This window comes from Rhipicephalus microplus, unplaced genomic scaffold (assembly GCF_043290135.1).
Source record: "Rhipicephalus microplus isolate Deutch F79 unplaced genomic scaffold, USDA_Rmic scaffold_15, whole genome shotgun sequence".
NCBI lineage: Eukaryota > Metazoa > Arthropoda > Arachnida > Ixodida > Ixodidae > Rhipicephalus > Rhipicephalus microplus.
In genome coordinates, this window is record NW_027464588.1 from 5,688,564 (window position 1) to 5,706,871 (window position 18,308).

Consider the following 18,308-nt stretch of genomic DNA (forward strand, 5'->3'; position numbering starts at 1 on the left):
ACTTAGTAGTTTATTTCTTCTGGCATAAAGACACATGATTGTAAGATTAAAGGCGTTGGCAGAAATTTCCATCTCACGAGCTATGGGAACAAATCACGCTAATTTTTTTTTAATTTGGAACGGTAATTGTAATGTGAACTATCGTATTTTTCTCTCACACGCTTAATAGTACGCTTCAATACGAGAGCAATAGTACGCTTCAATACGAGCGATAGTATTTCCAGTTTGTTGAGTACTGATTATTGAGAAGTTTTTTTAACGGAATTTAGGCTTCTATAATTCCGCGTACAGTGATCTTTCCACCAACAAGATGAAGATCATTTACTCAATCAAATAGTGAATTCAGAATTTTTTTCTAGATCTCTCTAATCTATAGCCATTCATACATGCAATCTCATTAGCACTCGCATTTCAAAATTTTGAGATGGCAGAATGCAGGCAGGGTTGAAACTTACCATGGTTTTCATATGTGCGTGTAGGCCAATCTAAATTTTTAATTCAACGAGTAATTTAAAAAACAATAGGAAGGTGATCGCTGTTAGTTGTTGAGTCAACAACAGCCAATGACAAAAGATTGATTGCATTGAAGGAAAACGGTCAATCCAATACTGAGCAAGTCTGACTTGGGACAAATGTTACGTGGCCTTTATTCGGGCACGAGTGGCTGTGGTCAATGGTCTATTCCCACAGCTGCCTTCCACAAGATTGTGTCCTCAGCTCCCAAGACAAATGCAGTGAATTAAAGTCTCCTGTGAATACAGTTTTTCTTCAACAGGCTGCCAAAACACTGCCAACGCGACTAGTACGTTAAACACCAGAAAGAAAACGACAATTAACCAATGAAAAACTCGTGGTATCCGAGGAGACACAAAGATATTGCTACAATTTCACGCCCAAGCCTAACATTCTGAAGGAAATTTTCGCCCTATCGCATAATTTACTTCATACAATTATCATCAAACCACCTCACTTATTTGACAATCTAATTGAAAAAAAAGAAACCGATCGTCGTCTTCTTTTTCTACAGCATGATTAGTGTGGCTGATATTGTATATTAAAGAAAGGTTAAAATATAAAAAGACTGTTCTAACATGTTTTAAAGGGTTACAATATCAAGGCGCACCAATATTCGCAAAGCCTTGTAGAACTATTACACCCTTTAGGGCACATCTGTAAATAAATAGGGCATTGGCCACAGAGAAAAAAATTACCCGCTCAAGGGGAAATGTTACCATAATGAACGCTCCTTACCAACTTAAAAAAAAAGGGGGACTGTGTCACAGAATTTTGTTTGAAAGTCTAAAGAGAAAGTTGTGCGCTGCCAGTCATTGATGTACCTTGCATATAAAGAAAACCACACTACTCAGCACTGGTACACTTCAAAAGTTAGAAGGATTCTGCTTCACTACTCACCTATGATCAAGTAAAATGCTGAGCGAGGGGGAATTTAGCAATAAGGCGCATGTAATTGAAATGGCTTTTGAAAACCGTACACGAAACGTTAAGCACTCACGGCAAATTTGACAATATTAAGAGGAAGACTGCGGTCGTCGGAGGGAAAAAATTGCTTGATTTTTAATTGAAATTTTTGATAATAATGGCAGAAAATGCAGTTGTGCTTTCTGCATTTTTATGTTCCTTTCCCGAAACTTTTGCGCCTGTTATACACATATTCTCGGTTGCAGTGGCGCCTGTGGTAATGACGATCAGGTGCCAGAAACACATGAACACTGTTCTTTACCTATCCTGCATGAACTCGCGAACGAGAAATTTTTATTTATTTTACTTGTCGATATCGTAATGTGCCGCAACGTGATCAAGTTGTGTTCTGCGCTTGACTTGAGGTCAACAGTAAAACTGTGGTCGTAAGAGCACTTATAACCTTCTTGTAAATGATTCGACTCGATGTAGAATATAGCACTTGGTGAACTTGAAGCAACGGTATATACTCACAACCATAAATCGACATCGTTATCCATCGTGTGGTTGCTTTCCCGTTTCCCTACCCTGGTGTAGAGAAGCAGGCAAGAGAACACTTACACACGCAGGCTTCTATGCTTTTCTGGGTTTCGAAATCCCTCTATCTAGGTGGATTTCAGCTTTTTCATGCAAAGACGGCGTCACCTGTACTTCATGTACTGTACCACTTTATTCCTCATCCATATTCCCAGAGGGGAATAGGTAAAGATGAATGACCCTTAAATTTTCGATTTCTTTTTTTGTTCCTAGCGAGTCTTTGGTTCTAAAAGACTTTAAATATTTGGGCTGTATGCAAGTGATTATTATTCAGGTGCCAGCTCGTAATATATTCACGTGGTGTATGACGCCAACAGGCCGAAAGATGTTCTAAACTCAGAGTTAGGGCTACTAGCGGCCCTGACTCTGAGTTTGTCTGCCTAAACAGGAATCCTGCCTAAAGAGGACGGATGGATTATCGCTTACAGCAAGTAACTTTTTTGCCTACTTTTCTTTTTTTCATAGACTTTCCTTGCATCATTGTCTGTTAAGTTTAATTATTATAATGTATAACAAAGAAAATTAAGCCCCACAATTTTTACATTCTTCGGTCAACTATTTAGGTTGCGATTATTCGCTTTTGTGGCCTGAGGTGTTAAGATATTTAAAAATTTTTTTAAAGTGAACAAGATTATCAGGAAGGATTGAATGTGTAAATGTAAATAGCAAAAAACAGGAAACGTTCTAATGAATATTGCATTTTAGGTTGTGAATGCGGATGACACTCCGGCCTCTGCACCGTTGACATGGTCATATATCTTGCGAATGATGTCGATCTCGTCAATTACAGCGTTCGTGACCATGTCGATGAAGGCGAGCACAATGACCGTGACGAGGCAGACACCACCGATGATCATGACGTGCTCCTTCACGTAGCGGTTTGTGGCGTCAGGGCAGCTTCCCGTATAAACGCGGAACCAAGCCTCGTGATCGGACAAGTTCAGTACGCTGCGCCCGCAGAAGATTCCAGTGAAGGTCGACTCGGGGCGGCAACACGACGGCGGCACCGAGCACCGTTCTTGGCTCGGGTTCGATGCGTCACAGTGGAAGTAACTGCAAAGACAAGTTAGATGAAGATAAGACGAATTAAGAAATTCGATACTTGTGTTAGGGGAAGTTTTTTTTTTCATGCATCGAATATCCACTTATTGTGCTGACCTGTTCAATCATCGATACTATAGACTATCCTATGGGTGGGTTTGGATACGCCATATTGGGGTGTTAGCTTTGCTTTTTGCATCTTTAACAGCTAAAAGAACAGTGCTGTTTTCAACACATACGCACAAGAAAGTGCGGGTCAATGCATTTTGACCTTCCGTGACATTAAAGGAACACTGTTGTGAAACAATGATTTGGTCTAGATTGACAAACTGCACTCTGAAAACTCTGGTGGTATTTGTTTGACTATCATAAGCTCATTATTAGCGAAGAAGGTTGAGGTTGGAGTTTTGTTTTTAATTTTCCCACTGATGCGGTGGCCAGGGGGCTGAGGTCTGTAGTCGCACCTCACATGGGCTCCTGCTCTTATTACTATTTTCTTTGCAACCTTGCCTGGACACTGCTTGCGTTTCGTGACCTAGAATTCCTCACGTTGCAGGGCATCGTTTGACACGAGACTCATCACAGGGAGTGTACTTGTTTAGTAGATATTGAACTCTAAACATATTGTGCCTGTTTGCTGGGACACAACATCGCCAAGGAATTCAGAGGCCGCGCTGCACGCGAACGCCGCTGTGGCACGAGGACGGGTCTGCGAAACGAGCTGGACACCAGCGGCTCGTAGGTGCACTATCACGCTGCTCACGCAACACAGAGACGCAGCGTCTGAGGTAAAGTGCTAACGCTCTCATGGAAACGCAGACGTCTAACCCACGTCAAGAAAGCCCGAATATGATGCAAGTGCACAACATGGAGGGTAACTCAAGAACGGCATCACAATGGACGTTTGATGAAAATGGTGGCGAAACGACAGGCAAAGCACACATTGAGTGGCTTCAAGCTGGCCGTAAAGGCAGGTCCGCCAAAGAAGACAAGTCAGCCGAAGAACGAGCTACGCAACCTGTGAAGCCAGACGCCGAATCTCAACTGCGTCAAAGCAGCACTAGGATGCGGCCATTCCCTACTGATGACTTCAAAATTGTATCCGCCAACAACCAGGACCATATCTTTCAAAACGAACACTCATCGAGGTTACACACGCCATCGGAAGATCCAGTGGCTTGGCCAGCAGGACTTTTATGACCATGTGCGAGTGCAGGTGCAGAAAGTAGAGAATGTGATCATCGCAAGCACAGCAAGTACTGAACGAGCTTTCAAACTGCAAAGTATAAATTCTATACAGCTTGGTGGAGTAATATATCAGGTAAATCCGCACATTAGACACACCGATTGTGTGCCGCGGAGTGATCTACGGCCTCGAACCAGGAACAAGCCCCACAAAGATTGTTGCAGGACTTCGCGTAGACCAAACGACGAGTGTGAAAACACTCTTATGCGCATGTTTGGCGTCACGTAGCACGTGAACTTATTATGAGCGGGCAGCTGGTTAATTGTCCCTCTTATACAACCTAAACACACCAAGTCGGCCAGTACGAGACCCTCGTTCATTGAAATGAGGGAAAGAAGTGTATACCTAAGGGCTCGTTTTTTCGTGTTCTAACACAATAATAATGATATCTAACAGACAGTAATGCCAAGGAATGTACGGGGGAAGTTATTAGAACCATTGAAATGTAAATAAGAAGAAAGAAAAGTGGATGAAAAATAATCAGCCGTGAGCAGGAATCGAACCTACGACCTTCGAATAACGCGTTCGATGCTCTAACCACTGAGCTACCACAGCGGCCTTCCCTCCATCCACTTTTTTGGGTTTATATGTGAATTTAGAAGTAGGAGTGACAGTCAGCGCCATCTATAGGCCAAACGACGAGTGTGAAAACACTCTTATGGGCATGTTTGGTGTCACGTAGCACGGGAACTTATTATGAGCGGGCAGCTGAATAATTGTCCCTCTTATACAACCTAAACACACCAAGTCTGCCAGTGCGAGACCCTCGTTCATTGAAATGAGGGAAAGAAGTGTATACCTAAGGGCTAGTTTTTCCGTGTTTTAACACAATATAATGAGATTTTACAGACAGTAATGCCAAGGAATGGACGGGGGAAGTTATTAGAACCAATGAAATGTAAATAAGAAGAAAGAAAAGTGGATGAAAAAATAACCAGCCGTGAGTAGGAATCGAACCTACGACCTTCGAATAACGCGTTCGATGCTCTAACCACTGAGCTACCACAGCGGCCTTCCCTCCATCCACTTTTTTGGGTTTATATGTGAATTTAGAAGTAGGAGTGACAGTCAGCGCCATTTATAGGCCAAACGACGAGTGTGAAAACACTCTTATGCGCATGTTTGGCGTCACGTAGTACGGGATCTTATTATGAGCGGGCAGCTGATTAATTGTCCCTCTTATACAACCTAAACACACCAAGTCTGCCAGTACGAGACCCTCGTTCATTGAAATGAGGGAAAGAGGTGTATACCTAAGGGCTCGTTTTTTCGTGTTTTAACACAATATTAATGAGATTTTACAGACAGTAATGCCAAGGAATGGACGGGGGAAGTTATTAGAACCAATGAAATGTAAATAGGAAGAAAGAAAAGTGGATGAAAAAATAACCAGCCGTGAGTAGGAATCGAACCTACGACCTTCGAATAACGCGTTCGATGCTCTAACCACTGAGCTTCCACAGCGGCCTTCCCTCCATCCGCTTTTTTGGCTTTATATGTGAATTTAGAAGTAGGAGTGACAGTCAGTGCCATCTATAGGCCAAACGACGAGTGTGAAAACACTCTTATGCGCATGTTTGGCGTCACGTAGCACGGTAACTTATTATGAGCGGGCAGCTGATTAATTGTCCCTCTTATACAACCTAAACACACCAAGTCTGCCAGTACGAGACCCTCGTTCATTGAAATGAGGGAAAGAGGTGTATACCTAAGGGCTCGTTTTTTCGTGTTCTAACACAATAATAATGAGATCTAACAGACAGTAATGCCAAGGAATGTACGGGGGAAGTTATTAGAACCAATGAAATGTAAATAAGAAGAAAGAAAAGTGGATGAAAAATAATCAGCCGTGAGCAGGAATCGACCCTACGACCTTCTAATGATGCGTTGGATGCTCTAACCACTGAGCTACCACAGCCCGCTTCCCTCCGTCCACTTGAAACACCCTTGACTACCACCGCTATTATTGCCGCTATGCTTTCACGCGGATAGATTAGTTCCCTGTTTCAGCTTTGTTGTCGGATCATGACAAGATGTTATACCCGCGTTTATGTTTATCGATAACTTGCTCGCAGTTGTACCTATGACGTGTATTGATGTTTGTGCCAAGATACACACGTTATGTGGCTTCATAATTTTTTACTCATTGTTAATGATTTTTTATTCGTTTCGTCTTCGCAAGCTTGTAATCTCGTTTTTTTGTGTCTTATCATGCGCACTGTTTTCCACGTGGTTTTAACAACCGCTTGTCAGCCATTAACAGCGCTATGATACGTTACTGGCCTTTTTATATTGCGTTACCTTCGCATGTTCACATCACTCCGACGAAGGCCGGTCCCGCGGCCGAAACGTCAGTCCTTTACAAAACAATTTTTCCTACGTGCTTGATTTTTTTGAACTTTTACTTCCGGGTCCTATGTTAGCACTTCATTGTTTTCATTTACTATGGATCCCGGTAACAGCACGAGGAAAAATATCAACTGGAGGTATCCGTCAACCCCAATTTATACGACGGTATTGGGCGACTTTCAAGTCAAGTACCTTTTCCATCACTTCGACCCTAACCGCACCGCTACTCCAGCTTTTGTGTGGCAGTCTGGAGCCTGCATAACTGACGCGCGTGTGCTCTTAGACTTTGTCCCATCGTCAACTACGACCCTCATCCTCAATGTGGGTACCAACGACTTAACCTCTTCTACCGGACGTGTAACCTCGAAAACTACCGTGACCTGCTTCACATCATAGCCAAGGAACGACCAGGTATCACTCGTGTGTACGCCAGCCTGGTCTTGCCGAGAGCTACGAATTGTCATTATGGCCAGCGAAATGATGGACTTGTTCGTCACTGCAATCGCGAGGCCTGCACTTTCAATAGCCTACCGCAAAACTTCTGCCGGCGGTCCAGTTTCGTGTACTTTATCGACCATGGATTTGAATGGTTGCCTTCCGCTCGCGTTCTCGCTGCTGATGGCATCCATCCCAGCTTCGAGGGCGTCACGTTAATGGCTACGCATCTCCAGAGACTGTGTTTTGGAAGTACAAATGCGTTTTCTTCTTTTTAGAAAGACACGGCTTTTTGCCTGCCGATAGAGCCAATGCGCTCTCGGCAGTCAGCAAGCCAGCCGCTCAATGGCTCAAACTTTCCTAGTCTCAGTGAATTCCCTGCCCTAACTGCAACCGCATCACAACTTTCGCCACCAGCGCCGCTTGCGCCAGGAACTCGACTGTCATCGAACCAACCGACCCACCACCTAAGCCTCCCTGCTCCCGTGCAAGGTACAACGGACTTGAACCCTTCAGTGCAACAGCTGGCTTCCGCTACCGTGTCCCCAACCAGCCCGCCAACCAATCAACCAGGCCCTCTACCCGATCAGCGTCCACTAGGAACCAGACTACGACCTAGACCGCCCCAACCAGCAACGCAAAACACTACGCGGACCAGTCCCCGAAAGACTCGGAGACCGAAAAACAAAGCGACAAACTGACTAGGTGAGCCTTGTGCCAGAAAGGCGAATACCTCCCATGCATTCTTAAAGTTGAGAAAAACCGTGGAAAAGCGCATCCGAAACGAACTGCATGTTTAAACCCTCAGTGCATATTTAGCGGCTCGTGTTGCACCTAGGGGACTTTGTATTTCTATAAAAGCAGCCACAAGTCATATGTCCGCTAAAAATATCGCTCAATGGCATGAAATCCTTACAAAAGCCTCTTTGGATCTTACCCGCACTGTTCAAGACCAGTACCAGCATGCTGTAAAAGACTCTCTAAACACGGAACGACAACTGTACGCGAGTGCTGACCTCAGTATGCATGAAATTGCCGAATTGGAAAGGTATAAACTAAGTGAGATTTACGACAAGAAATGTAAAAAGTTGCTCCGCGACGGCGTGGACCGCTCGTTGTTCCCAAAACAGGTAATAACGGCGGTCTCGACAAACTCGTTTCCTGAGCTGGATAATAGCACGCCGCCGTCCACCAACGTAGTGAACCTTTCGCATGTAATTCTAAATAGGGACGAACTCCGCATCTTGTCACGGGGCCTTACCTTTTGTCCTGCAACTGGTGGATATGACGATTTTCAATTGGCTAAGGATTTAGAGAATTTTTCACGTAACATGCGCCTACGAGAATATTTCCATGAACATCCGTCCACTAGCAACAGGCAGCCAGTTGGGTTTAACAACAACCGTTGGACCCCTCCGGCCCAACGTGACAAATATCTAGATATGTATATTGAAGCCGTCCAACGCGACGTGCTTAAAGCCTACGAAAAGCAAAAGCCGTTTAAATCAAACATTTCATTTGAGGAAACGAAAGCTATTTCATCACTGGCTAAACGCAGTGATATCGTGATTAAACCAGCCGACAAAGGTGGTGCCGTTGTTATAATGAATAAAAAGGATTATATAAGCGAAGCCCATAGACAGCTTAACAATCCGGTTTTTTATAAGCACCTAGAATATGATCCCACTGAAGAGTTTAAAGCAGTTGTCCAAGATACCGTCAACGATCTCGTAAAAGCTAATCAATTAGGCGACAAGGCAGTACGCTCCCTCGTCCCGCTCAGTCCCGTCCCTGGCAGGTTCTGCTTGCTGCCCAAAATACATAAAGAAAACTGTCCTGGACGCCCCATTATTTCGGGCATTGGCACTGTTACGGAGCAACTTTCCCGCTACGTTGACGTAATAATCAGTAGCCTTCCATGTAAATTCTCGTCCTATCTCAAAGACACAAATCATTTTTTGTTGGACATTTATGAACTCGTGATACCAGATAATTCCGTGCTCGTGACAACTGATGTGGTTTCACTGTATACCAATATACCCCATAGCGATGGCATCCAGGCAGCAATTCAAGCGTACGAAGAATTATCTGATGAAAAGCCCATTGGAAGTGACACATTAGCTACCTTACTGAAATTAATCTTACAGCTTAATAATTTTGAATTTGATGGCTCCCACTACCTTCAAGTAAGTGGAACATCAATGGGCACTCGTATTGGACCTAATTACGCTAGCCTTTTCATGTCTGTTCTGGAAAATGATTTTATGAGAAACCGCGCGTTAAAGCCTCTTTATTATAAGCAATTTATAGATGACATTTTTTTTATTTGGCCCCATAGTGAAAATGAACTTTTATCTTTTATAGCTGATTTCAACACTGTTCACCAATCTATTTCGTTTTCGCATGAATACTCTCGTTCTACCGTTAACTTTCTGGACGTCACAGTTTGCATCTCTGATAACAAACTAACCACTAGGCTTTACAGGAAACCTACAGGCAGGCACCGTTATCTTCACTTCAAAAGTTCACATGTAAAACATTGGAAAACCAGTATACCGTACAGTCAGGCGCTCCGCTTTAAGAGAATTTGCTCTGAGCAGTCAGACTTTTATGCAAACTGCGTAGAACTCCGCGAATCTTTGATCCAGCAGGAATACCCACCCCGCATTGTTGAGGATGCCGTCAAAAGAGCCGATGCGCTGAATCGCAAGGATTTGTTCAGCGCTAAAAAGCAACCATCCGTTAATGCACAAAGTAATCTAGTTCTAACACACTCATCGTCGGTGCCAAACGTTTCCTCAATTCTCAAAAAAAAAAAAAACATTTCAACATACTAGCGCAGAGTGCTCATCTTAAAGTAATCTTTCCATTGCCACCTCGGGTAGTCTTCAGACGGTCACGCAATCTGCATGACATCCTAACTTCATCTAAAACAAGGGTTCCCGATAATGTTGGTTGTCGACCTTGCAAAAAGCACGATGCAAGGTTTGCGCGCATATGACGACGTCACACATTGCTAAAAGCACTGCTTCTGATTTCTTCTATAAAATTAAAGGAAGTTTTACGTGTGACACTTACAATTGCATCTATTTGCTCGAATGTTCCGTCTGCAAATTGCAGTACATTGGACCAACCGAAACGCCCTTCAGATATCGATTTAACAACCACAAGTGTCATGCTGCCACCATTCCTAACCTTCCGCTATCAAAACACGTGCGAATTCCGGGCCACTCATTTGATAGTATCACAGCTACAATCCCTTAATCGGGTTTCCGTTCCCACCACGAAAAAGAGCTTCGAGAATCGTATTTAATCTATAAGTTTAAAGCCGTCACTTGTGGTTTGAATGAAAGCGCTGGCAAACTTTCATTTTTACCCATCTAGCTTCCTAAACACCCTTGACTACCACCGCTATTATTGCCGCTATGCTTTCACGCGGATAGATTAGTTCCCTGTTTCAGCTTTGTTGTCGGATCATGACAAGATGTTATACCCGCGTTTATGTTTATCGATAATTTGCTCGCAGTTGTACCTATGACGTGTATTGATGTTGTGCCAGTGATACACACGTTATGTGGCTTGATAATTTCTTACTCATTGTTAATGATTTTTTATTCGTTTCGTCATAGCACGCTTGTAATCTCGTTTTTTTGTGTCTTATCACGCGCACTGTTTCCCACGTGCTTTTAACAACCGCTTGTCAGCCATTAACAGCGCTATGATACGTTACTGGCCTTTTTATATTGCGTTACCGCCGCATGTTCACATCACTCCGACGAAGGCCGGTCCAGCGGCCGAAACGTCAGTCCTTTACAAAACAATTTTTCCTACGTGCTTGATTTTTTTGAACTTTTACATCCGGGTCCTATGTTAGCACTTAATTGTTTAATTATATATATATATATATATATATATATATATATATATATATATATATATATATATATATATATATAGATTGCGAAATGTTCCTGATGTTTTTTTTGTTCTGGAACGCTATTTCATTATGCTCCATTTTGAGCGTCACTGTCTTGGTGCTTATTTCTAGTGAGTTCTAAAGGTCGCCTTTCTTACCCGGCACGAAGTAAACCAGAACGCCGAGGACAAAGTTGACGACAATAAGGATGGTAAGTGCAAAGGAGTACACTCTGAGCAGGAAGGTGTTCTCCCGCAGTGCCCCGACGCAGCCGCACGAGCTGATGGTGAACAGCGCAAGCCCGAATAGGAAAAGCAGCAGCTCCATATTTGTTAGCAGCATTCCCGAGATATCTAGGCGTTCCAGTACGTGCTCCTCTTCCTTGTCCCAGGAATCCATGAACATCCTCAATGCAGCCCAGATGAGGGATATGCCCACAAACCACAGAAGAATGTTGAGAAGCAGCAGCGGGTATCGCACCTGCAAGTGCGACAGCGAGAACAACTTTGCACTGACTAGCGTGCTCCCTCTAACAAGTTGGTTCTTGAAATGCCTCCTAAATTATCTGAAATTGCAGGAGGCAAATGGTGGCTTTATTTCTTCAAGAAGATCCTTCGGGGCGGCACTCGCAGACATGTGATGTTGGGCGATGTCGTAAGCCATCGTGCCACTGCCACTATAGTCTATAGCAGTAGACTTGAGGCAAAGGAAAGATGAAGTAGCCACTGCCAAAAGTTTGCTGCAGTAATTTAAAACTGAACTGATCGTTTTTTAGAATACAGAGCAAGTGTCCGCTAGCAATTTAAACCAACCAACGAAATCTAACCTATTTCAGCGGTTCTTACATGACACGCGTGTCAGGACTACCATGTTTGCACCAGTCGTGTATTTCGTTATTCACTGACGTCACATAACACTCAATTTGGTATGTGTGGAGCTATCAAAACGACTGCGAGCACATCAGGAAGGGCTCAATATACTCAAAAGTAGCGTTGAAGCATGCGCACGTTGGGAACAAAAGCACTACCTTAGCAAAACGCGAGCACTCTATAGTCTGACGCCAGGCACGACCAGCGTCCGTCGGCGCGGCCCAACGGCAACTGGCGCGAATGCGACATGCTGCAATTCGCGCCAATGCGTCAGCACGACAACACTGCGTCTCTCTATTTTTGTTACCGAGGGACGCCGGATGCACTGAAATGCGCATGCGTCAAAGAAACTCAACGTGGCGCGTGCCTGCGAGTATATGGCAGGACCGGCGCCTGGCGTGCACCAACGCCGGCTTGACGCGACGAATGAACACCGGCGAGCACCCGCACCACGTCATGTCGAAATGTACTGGCGCCTTGACTGTAGCGTGCCGTCATGTTCTCACATGACACACATCTCATGACTATCATGTTTGCACCAGTCACCTTCGTCATCATTTGGGTCACATATTACCAAATTTGGCATACGTAAAGCTAGCGAAACATCCGCGAGCGCATCATCAGTGTTGCATGTAGTCATGTTCTTACATGACACGCATCTCGTGATTATCATGTTTGGATGTGTCATTTAGCAATGTCGTCCGTTCGCGCCACGTAATACCACATTTGGTACATGTGAAGCTAGCTTAATGGCCACGAGCACATCATGAGCGTAAAATGTAGCCATGCTCTTACATGACACGCATCTCACGATTATCAGATTTGCACCAGTATCATATCTTCGTCATTTATTCACGTGCCGTAATACCAGATTTGGTATAGCTGAAGCTAGCGAAACGGCCGCCAGCACGTCATGAGCGTGGCAAGTAGTGATGTTGTTACATGACACGCGTCTTATGATTATCAAGTTCGCACTAGTCAAATACCTTCTTCATCCATGCACGCACTGTAATACAGAACTTGATATATTTGACGCTAGCGAAACGGCCGCGAGCACATCATGAGTGTGGCATGTAGTCTTGTTGTCACATGACACGCATGTCATGGTTTTCATGTTAGGATCTGTCGCTTGTGTTCGCCATGCAATCATGCTTTACCATACTAGTTTTCCAGCATGCCATGTGAACGAAACCACCGCAAGAGCTACAGGACCTTGAAATGTGAATCATGATATTCATGACATATATATCATGCTTCCCTTGTTATAATTAGTCAAATATGTTCTTCATACAATTATGGTATGCCATACCAAAATTGGTATCGATACCATTATCGAAACGGCCAGGAGAGCTGAAAGTCAAAGGCGGCTAGATAGATAGATAGACAGATGATAGATAGATAGATAGATAGATAGATAGATAGATAGATAGATAGATAGATAGATAGATAGACTGAATGTGCCCACAGTTCACTAAAAGCGCTTTGTGTTTAAAACAATTTTTCGTATTAATTTTCAAAAAACCTTGGGCGTCTGTCATAAAGATCTTAAAATTCATATTACCATAGAAATACTTAGTTTTACGTAAGAAATGCACAATATAATGCACGTCATTTGGCGCACTTCAAAATAATTAGAGCCGCTGTAAGTTTGTCTCTTCCTAAAGTATTAAGCTAAAATACCAGCGCAGGCTTCTCTCTGCGTCATTTTCCCATCCATGTGCTCATACCCCAGCTTGTGAAAAAGCCCATGCTCCCGTGATTACAAAAACTATGCCATTCCTGCTTATTCATCATTCTGGTACTCACTTACGACTCATTCTGAATAGGAGTGTAGGAAAACACGGACACCAGCAATAAATCTTAAAACCTACAAACTCTGACTCTTCAGTGCCTTATATTCTTCGTAATTCTCAAAGGAAATATTTTACGGGCGTTATTGTAGAAGGTACCCAATATCAATGCGTAATGCGTGTGAAAATACTTGTAAGGAAATTTCAGAATTTCTATGCTATTGATTCCGTCTCTGCCAATAAAGCAGACGCTCTGTCACTTCCTAATACGCACACACTGCTTTGCAAATAGGTGCGCTGCTGAATAAGCAGCATGATGGGTCGCTCATTAACCAATGTTTATCTTTGAACGTCAGCAGCTCCTTGTACGTAAGCTTGCAATATGAGCAGGTTGTGTATATCACATGAACTCACCGCTGAATTGACGTCAAGCAGGACCGTCTTCTCCTTCTCTAGGCTGCACACTGACACGGGCGGTCTCAGCGAGCTGGTGCCTTCACTTAATCGACCTTTGGATTGTTCAGACATGAGGCTGAGAACGTCGGTGAATGTCCGCTTTGCAGCTCAAAAAGCGCTTGCACGTAACAAGAGTTTCCAGTTACACCAACCAATGATCGCCTTCTTCTGCATGTTCACGTTCTTTTGTGGCTAATACCCACTGTGGGAGATGGGCGAAGAATCGGGGGGTCTTATTAAATCTTATGGAGTTGTTCTTATTCTTGTTGTTGTTGTTGTTTTTGTCTCTACACATGGTTTGAACCCAATGGAGGGGATTGGCCAATTATAAGAGAATTGTCCAAATATTCCCTGGCGTGTATAATTCCAAGGAAGGCTAGTGTAGAGGCCTTCCCAGAATGAAGACCTTGCCTTTTTCTATAATGCGTGCAACTTGATAGAGGCAAGAGCCCATTACCAATACTTGTTTCTTTCCACTATTCACTTTACGGATGCTTTAGTTTCTCAAGAAGAACATCAAACAACGCACTATATTTTAATCAAATCTTTCCTTCATTCGTAATGAGTTATAAAATAATGTTTTTATGTGGTCATGAGTGCTATTACCTCAGTTTGATATTTTTTGTTTAGGAATACTTAGTCTCGTCAGTGATGCTTACAGCAGTTGGTCAAAATGGCGTAAAAACAGAGCACTCACTCGCACTATTTCACCATCTGACTTAATGTTCTTGAAAAAAAGAAGAAACATAACGACAATTCGCTTCTGTAAATCTAAAATTATGAAAGTAAAATGAGGATGATGAACTCACGAAATGGAAAATGCATGACATGTTTACACCAGCCTCCAACAAAAGTTCGAATTACAGGTGAGAAAGAAAGAGTTGAACACATATAGGTGACTAAGTCTCCTCATACATCTACTGCCAAAATGATTCGTAATGCAATGCAATTCTCAGTGCTTCGATTGTAAGAGAAACACAAATTTCCTAATTATTTCTATTAGAGGGCACTCTGTGGTAGTCGTTGCTGAGCCATATTATAAAGAATAACGGACAGCGCGTTGGCTCCCGTGGGATTCGTACTTGAATATTAGAACATTGGGTATGTTTTAACACTCCCCATAGACAGTTAAATATACAGCTGAATGGATGGCAGCCATCTCGAGTCCCATTCCTATTTTCTCGTAGAAGGCAAATACACAGCTCCGAGAAGACCGCATCGTAGACAAATACGATGCAGGCTACTTTGCTGTCTAAACAAGATGGCGACTCAAGAATTCGCTCAGATATGTCAGATCTCGCAGGAATGGTCATCTGCACACAAATAGATACTTCGCCACATACTCAATGTGAGTAACGTTTATTTTTTTAATTCGAACACGAATGAAGATACAAATTACAATCTTTACATTTGCTTATTTTAGCTTTCTTTTCGCGACGCGAGGTGGCACCTTGTCGCGTAGAAGCCGGCTTTTCTCAGAGAGGAAAACCAGACAATGGTAGAGCGTATACCAAATGACATTCAAGAGTTAGCAGGAGAGTGCGAGATAATTACACTAGGTAATATAAATGCGCACAAAGAAGATATAGATGGGTATACTGACCCAACAGGCAAATTATTCATGGCTATGTGTGAAAGGCATGATTTGATCATTTTCAACAGTACCGAGAAGTGTGAAGGGCAAATAACACGGGAGGTAGGAAGGCTGCAGTCGACGATAGATTACGTACTGATGTCACATAGGATGTATGATATGCTCAGGGGAATGCACATAGATGAAGGTGGCTCGAGAAGTCTGGGTAGTAATCACAAACGTATCAAACTAAGTTTTAGAAGAGCAGTAAAAGTGGGAAGTGAGATAATATGAGCAACTATAAGAAAATTTTTATTCGGTAATGCAAATAGACTTAACTACGAAACAAATTCAGAGAGTAATCACTGAGGATAATGAAACAGTGTGGACATCCACGAATTTAATTAGACTGTATGAGCTAGAGCTTGCTGAGGTAGGTGACAAGTCACCCCGGAAAAGAAGACACAAACCTATGAGTTGGTGGGATGAGGAAGTTAAGAGAGCCGTGGCAAAACGTCAGGAAGCCTCTAGGGAACACAGACAACCTAAGCAGTGGGGTGAACCGACAGATGTTGTTCAATGAAAATGGGAAAGCTTTCTAAGCTGTAGAATGAATGCACCCCTTCTGATCAATGAAAAGATAAGAAGAAAGGGAGCTCAGTGGCTGGCAGAAGTACATAAAAAAGATTGAAAGGCAACTGCGAAATTTCGGAACCATCTTAACTTCCTAAGAAATGAGACGAGCCTAGAGCAGAGGTTTATAACTACAGCTCAAGATGCTAGGCTAGAAGGGGACGAAGCTATTGAATATATAAGAACAAGAATGACAGAAAATTTTCAACCAAAGAAGTGCTTTAGGCACCACAATATACAACGATAAATCGAGTGGCGCAATTGCTCTATTTTCACAATGAGAATGGGAAAGGGCCGAGAAGAGGGTTCCTAGTAGTACATCAACAGGCCCAGATGACATTCCAATTATGCTGATAAAGACATTAGGTCGGAAGTGTAAGCAGGCTTTGAAAGAGGCAGTGAGCAAAAAAATAATCAATGGTGAAGTCCGCCATGCATGTAAGTTTAGCAGGATGAGCAGGATCTATAAAGAAAAGGGGGTTAAAGCTGACATAAACAACTAACGTTCTATAGCAGTGACATCAGTGGTATACTGGCTGGCGATGCAGATGATAAAGGAAATACTGCAGGCATGAATAGAGGATGAGGGGTGCTGGGGGAACTGCAGATCGGGTTTCGGAAACACAGGAGGTAGGAAGACAATATGTCTTCACTGACGCAGTGCATCGAAATAGCAGAAAAGGAACACAGGGCCATGTGGCTAGCATTTTCGGATATCAAGGGAGCGTACAATAGCGTGCTTCAAGAGGAACTGTGGGAAATACTGGACACACTAGAGGTGGAAGATGTAGTCACTAATCTCATAAATGATATCTCTAAAGGTAACAAGGTAATTAAAAAGTTGGAAAAACGGGTATCCAAGCCTGCAGAGATAAAACCGGGGCTTAGAAAGGGGTGTGCCCTGTCACCCTTAATATTCATGATGTACCTACAAGGATTAGAGGCCAAATTAGAGGAAATTAGACTGGGCTTTAACCTCTCTTTCGTCAAACAAGGAAAACTCATTGAAAAGGCACTACCAGCATTGATGTACGAAGATGATATAGTGCTAATGGCCGACAAAAAGGAAGATTTGCAGAGATTGGTGGACATCTGCGGTAATCAGAGAGGTAGGTTAGATTTCAGATTCAGTAAGGAAAAATCAGCAGTCATGATATTTAATTACAATTAAGGTAGTGAGCTTAGAATACAGGAGGTCGCACTAGAGATTACAGTTAAATACAAATATCTGGTTGTATGGATAAGCAATAAGGCCGAGTACCTAAGGGAACACAAAATATACGTGACGACTAAAGGTAAGAGGAATGCAGCGGTAATAAAAACAGGGCACTGTGGAATTACAATAGGTATACTGTTGTGAGAGGAATATGGAAAGGAGTCATGGTTCCTTGTCTGACGTTCGGCAGTGTGGTCTTGTGCATGAGATCAGAAGTTCAAGCAAGATTAGAAATCAAGCAACGTGGAATAGGTAGGCTTGCCTTAGGAGCTCACGGGAATACACCAAATCAGCTAGCAAAAAGATAAAATTTGAGAAGCGACTGAGAGAAATGGGGGAGGAGCGTTGGGCTAGGAAGGTAATCAGCTACTTGTACATGAAGAAGGTCGATACGAAGTTGAGGAAGCGAACCAAAAACTTGACTGGTAAATACTTAGAAAACAGCAGGGGGCCAAACCAAGAAGAAATATCGGTAAAGAAGAAAGTGAAGAAATTCGAGACCGATATGTGGAAAATAGGCATGAATAAGAAGCCCGCACTAGAGATCTATCGAGCATTTAAGCAGGAAACGGCCAAGAAAAGGATCTGTGATTATACTCGGGGTAGTTATCTACTGTTTGAGGCCAGGACGGGAGTATTGCGAACCAAGAAATATAGGGCCAAATAAGAAGAGGTAGACTAGGTATGCAGTGCGTGTGGAGAGTAAGAGGAAAGGACCGAACACTTGATAATGTTCTGTGAAGGGCTTCATTCTTTAGTTCAAGATGA

General features: G+C 43.1%; 1 protein-coding gene across 1 annotated transcript; it reads right to left on the reverse strand.

The window, feature by feature from the left end:
• Nucleotides 1-2,717: 2,717 nt before the first annotated feature.
• Nucleotides 2,718-14,190, reverse strand: LOC142784736 (tetraspanin-5-like). The gene is made up of 3 exons (XM_075883237.1): nucleotides 14,077-14,190; nucleotides 11,233-11,483; nucleotides 2,718-3,069 (listed from the first exon to the last, which is right to left on the reverse strand). The coding sequence occupies exons 1-3, from the start codon at nucleotides 14,188-14,190 to the stop codon at nucleotides 2,718-2,720; spliced, it is 717 nt and encodes a 238-aa protein (XP_075739352.1).
• Between the last annotated feature and the right edge of the window lie 4,118 nt (nucleotides 14,191-18,308).

Bases quoted from the DNA above. Each gene is read 5' to 3' on its own strand.
- LOC142784736 (XM_075883237.1), bottom strand. From the start codon at position 14,190: ATGTCTGAACAATCCAAAGGTCGATTAAGTGAAGGCACCAGCTCGCTG. The intron at 11,484-14,076 runs GTGAGTTCATGT...TCGCACTTGCAG, and splicing joins TGCTTGACGTCAATTCAGCG to GTGCGATACCCGCTGCTGCT. The intron at 3,070-11,232 runs GTACTCCTTTGC...TTGTCTTTGCAG, and splicing joins AACACCTTCCTGCTCAGAGT to TTACTTCCACTGTGACGCAT.